This window comes from Mus pahari, chromosome 1 (assembly GCF_900095145.1).
Source record: "Mus pahari chromosome 1, PAHARI_EIJ_v1.1, whole genome shotgun sequence".
NCBI lineage: Eukaryota > Metazoa > Chordata > Mammalia > Rodentia > Muridae > Mus > Mus pahari.
In genome coordinates this window covers 23,988,885-23,993,596 of record NC_034590.1, presented here as the reverse complement: position 1 = coordinate 23,993,596, position 4,712 = coordinate 23,988,885, and the positions used below count along the sequence as shown (strand labels likewise).

General features: G+C 39.5%; 1 protein-coding gene across 3 annotated transcripts in view; it reads right to left on the bottom strand.

Annotated features, from left to right (window-relative positions):
• The window catches only part of Ano5 (anoctamin 5), an 86,443-nt gene that overhangs the window by 64,206 nt on the left and 17,525 nt on the right, over positions 1-4,712 (bottom strand). Inside the window, exon 4 of one of the 3 annotated variants that reach the window (XM_021212092.1) lies at positions 1,902-1,943. The exons of the other annotated variants lie outside the window; for them this stretch is intronic. Coding sequence (XP_021067751.1) covers positions 1,902-1,943 — 42 coding nt within the window. The remainder of the gene's footprint in view (positions 1-1,901; positions 1,944-4,712) is intronic. 3 annotated transcript variants of the gene reach the window in all.

Below are 4,712 nucleotides of genomic sequence, written 5' to 3'. Positions count from 1 at the left end.
AAGCTGTGGTTTTAGTAAAACACAGCATCAATTAGTATACTACATTATTACACACGTCTTCCAGGGCACAATTAGTTTCACACCAACTAATAGAGCAAGATTTATAGACTAATATAATGCAATGTCTTCACTGAACAGACTAGAAAAAAAAAAAAAAAAAAAAAAAAAAAAAAAAAAAAAAACCCAGAAGGCTAAGTCCTACAAATGTCTGTTGTCAGTGTCTCAAGTGAGCAACAACCCATGTTTTCTTTATAGTTGTATGGATTTTCTCAATATAATCATCAAAATGACAAATTCAACTTTTACATGATGTTCATAAATTCTTTCCCTTTTTGTGACAGCAAAACAAACCAAAATAAACAAATAAGCAAAAACTACAGAACATTGCGGGTGGAAAAAGAGACTTCACATTTGATTTTGTATTCCTCACCACTGATAAGAAAGGTGTGATACTTTGTATTTATAACAGCCCTGTGTGAAGCTCAGCATCACTCAGTGGTTGGTTAGTGACACCACTGGGATGCCTCCTGGCTGCTTCCTGTAACTAGTGGCAGGGAGCTAGATCACTTGATTCTTCCCAGCAGGTACACCTGCATCTTCTCCAGTCCCTGTGATGATCTGCACTTGCCAGCCCAGCTGAGCATCCCCATAAAAGGGACAGGCAGTGCTCAGCCACAAATAGGACAGAAGTCTCCTCGTGCGTGCGTGATCTGTGGACTGTCAACACAGTAATGCTAATTACCTTTGGGTTCTTGATGACTACGGTGGAGGAGGAAGAGGCTGTCAAGGCATGTGAGGAAAAAAGTGGGTAAATGTCAACAGAAATGAAAATATCTAGGGAGATCAGACTATTGTCAGGGAACTAGAACTCAGAAACAACCCCCAGTCTTCTCTCTTTCACAAAGGATTGTAAAAAACCGGAGAAAAGTCAAGCTGCTGCACTTTGACTATAAAGTTTTTATAAAGAGAAAATAAAATAATCACTGGCAGTATAGTACATTATTACAAAATTAACATGTTTGATAAAAATCTACCAAAATGTATGGAAACCTGTTGGCTAGAGACACCAAATTAGCCTGCACATAATCAAAGGAGAAAGAAAACAAAAAACACCCATGCTTCTCCAGTTCCGTGACAACCATGATTTGTACTTTAGAACCTTTAAAAGAAATCATCAATGTTTCTAGAAAAGTTCTAAGGACAATATGTCCTTAGAGAAGCCTGGTTACTACAAAAGCTAACCCTAGGATTCCCTTAGGACTGAAGTTACAGATGTTGTGAGCCACCATGTGTTGCTGAGTTCAAACTAGGTCCTCTGGAAGAGCAACCAGTTCTCTAAAATATTGAACCATCTTTCCAGCCCCAAGTCTCCAGATTCTTAACAAAAAATGCTTTGTGCTAAATGGTGCAGAAAAAATTCATTCATTTTTGTTACAGACAATTAGATGTTATTAAAATACACCATGTTTTGATTTTTACTGAAAACATGATATAAAGAACACAGATGTATATGATGTCTATGTACATAATGTAAATGATGCATATGTATATATACATGTATATGTGTGTGTATGTATCTCTGTGTGTGTATATATTTGTCCTTAGAGAAGCCTGGTTACTACAAAGCAACACGTGGGTGGCATCTAGCTTACTATGAATTACATTCCAAGTGGTTCATGAGAACCTGAATCTATTTACATTGACTTGTGTAAATAAGTTTGCACTCAGGTAGGGAATAAGGCTCATCAAATGAAAAAGAGTGAGAATCACCATGATTCAATGTCAAGTGCCTGGGGACTGGGAATTAGTGATCAAGTCCCCCAGTGTGGATAGCATTCATGGTACAGAAAACATGCAAGTGTTAGGACAGACATAAGTATCAGCAGCCAGTGCTGTTTTACCATAAGACGCCTCCTCAGGAACAAATTTAATCGCTTCTCAGGCTGTGAAGCAACGAGTGGAGAGTCACCAAATCCGGCTCAGGGTTCGAGATTTCAATACAAAGATCGGTGAGCGAATAAACCCTGCTCTGTGGTGGATGGCTATGCTGGCACATTTCAGCCTCAGAGCGAGGCTGTTGTTCCCTCAGAGGAGGGGTTGGCTTCCTTAAAGTATGACCACCACCTACCAGAAGGAGTTTTGTCATAGCGAGCCCTGGCTTCAGGGTGTTGATGTCGTACTAGATAATGTGGTGGTGCTGAGACTTTTCTGACGCAGAGCAATACTGGCATTGCCTCAACACCAAGCTGTTGCTAAACACAATAAGCCCAGCATTAATTATTCCGAATCACTGTGACATTAAAAAAGGCTGAATACCTGTGTAGATGCCTGCCCTAAGAGAGCCTGTGTCTGGTGAGTATCTCTAACGTCTTACCCACTGCTGCTGTGCTTCAGGAAGCCTGATGAACTTTGCACTCCTTTATTATTATTATTATTATTATTATTATTATTATTATTATTATTATTAGATATTTTCTTCATTTACATTTCAAATGCTATTCTGAAAGTCGACTATACCCTCCCCCTGCCCTGCTCACCAACCCACCCACTCTTGTTTCCTGGCCCTGGCATTCCCCTGTACTGGGGCATATGATCTTCATAAGACCAAGGGCCTCTCATCCCATTGATGGCCTCTGCAACATATGCAACTGGAGATACAATTCTGAGGGGTACTGGTTAGTTCATATTGTTGATCTTCCTATAGAGTTGCAGACCCCTTTAGGTCCTTGGTAACTTTCTCTAGCTCCTTCGTTAGGGGCCCTGTGTTCCATCCAACAGATGACTGTGAGCATCCACTTCTATATTTGTCAGACACTGGCAAAGACTCTCAAGAGATAGCTACATCAGGGTCCTGTCAGCTAAATCTTGCTGGCATATGCAATAGTGTCTGGGTTTGGTGGTTGTATATGGGATGGATCCCCAGATGGGGCAGTCTCTGGATGGTCCTTTCTTCTGTCTCAGCTCTGAATTTTGTCTCTGTAAGTCTCTCTATGGGTATTTTGTTCCCCATTCTAAGAAGGAACGAAGTATCCACACTTTGGTCTTCCTTTTTCTTGAGTTTCATGTGTTTTGCAAATTGTATCTTGGGTAGTTTAAGTTTGTGGGTTAATATCCACTTATCAGTGAGTGCACATCATTTATGTTCTTTGGTGACTGGGTTAACTCACTCAGGATGATATCCTCCAGATACATCCATTTGCCTAAGAATTTCATGAATTCATTGTTTTAAATTGCTGAGTAGTACTCCATTGTGTAAATGTACCACATTTTCTGTATCCATTCCTCTGTTGAGGGATATCTGGGTTCTTTCCAGCTTCTGGCTATTTCAAATAAGGCTGCTATGAACATAGTGGAGCATGTATCATAATTACAAGTTGGGGCATCTGGGTATATGCTCAGGAGAGGTATTGCTGGATCTTCCAGTAATGCTGTGTCCTGTTTTCTAAGGAACTACCAGACTGATTTCCAGAGTGGTTGTACCAGCTTGCAATCTCACCAACAATGGAGGAGTGTTCCTCTTTCTCCACATCCTTGCCAGCATCTGCTGTCACCTGAATTTTTGATCTTAGCCATTCTGACTGGTGTGAGGGGGAATCTCAGGGTTGTTTTGTTTTGCATTTCCCTGATGATTAAGGATTTTGAACATTTTTTTCAGGTGCTTCTAGCCACAAGTTATTCCTCATTTGAGAATTCTTTTTTTAGCACTTTAGTCCATTTTTAATAGGGTTATTTGATTTTCTGGAGTCCATTTTCTTGAGTTCTTTATATACATTAGATATTAGTCCCCTATCTGATTTAGGATTGGTAAGGATCCTTTCCCAATCTGTTGGTGGCCTTTTTGTCTTATTGACAGTGTCTTTTGCTTTACAGAAGCTTTGCAATTTTATGAGGTCCCATTTGTTGACTCTCAATCTTACAATACAAGTCATTGCTGTTCTGTTCAGGAATTTTTTTCCCCTGTGCTCATATCTTCGANNCTTTTCCCCACTTTTTCCTCTATAAGTTTCAGTGTCTCTGGTTTAATGTGGAGTTTCTTGATCCACTTAGACTGAGCTTTGTACAAGGAGATAAGAATGGATCAGTTAGCATTCTTCTACCTGATAACCACCAGTTGTGCCAGCACCATTTGCTAAAAATGCTGTCTTTTTTCCACTGGATGGTTTTAGCTCCCTTGTCAAAGATCAAGTGACCATAGGTGTGTGGGTTCAACTCTGGGTCGTCAATTATATTCCTTTGATCTACCTATCTGCCACTGTACCAATACCATACAGTTTTTATCACAATTGCTCTGTAGTACATCTTGAGGCCAGGAAAGGTAATTCCACCAGAGGTTCTTTTATTGTTCAGAATAGTTTTTGCTATCCTAGGTTTTTTGTTATTCCAGATGAATTTGAAAATTGCCCTTTCTAACTCTGTGAAGAATTGAGTGGGAATTTTGATGGGGATTGCATTGAATCTGTAGATTGCTTTTGGTAGGATAGCCATTTTTACTGTATTAATCCTGCCAATCCATGAGCATGGGGGAATCTTTCCATCTTCTAAGATCTTTTATTTCTTTCTTCAGAAACTTGAAGTTAGTATCATACAGATCTTTAACTTCCTTCGTTAGAGTCACATCAAGGTATTTTATATTATTTCTGACTATTGTGAAGGGTATTGTTTCCCTAATTTTTTTCTCAGCTTGTTTATCCTTTGTGTAGAGAAAGGCCATT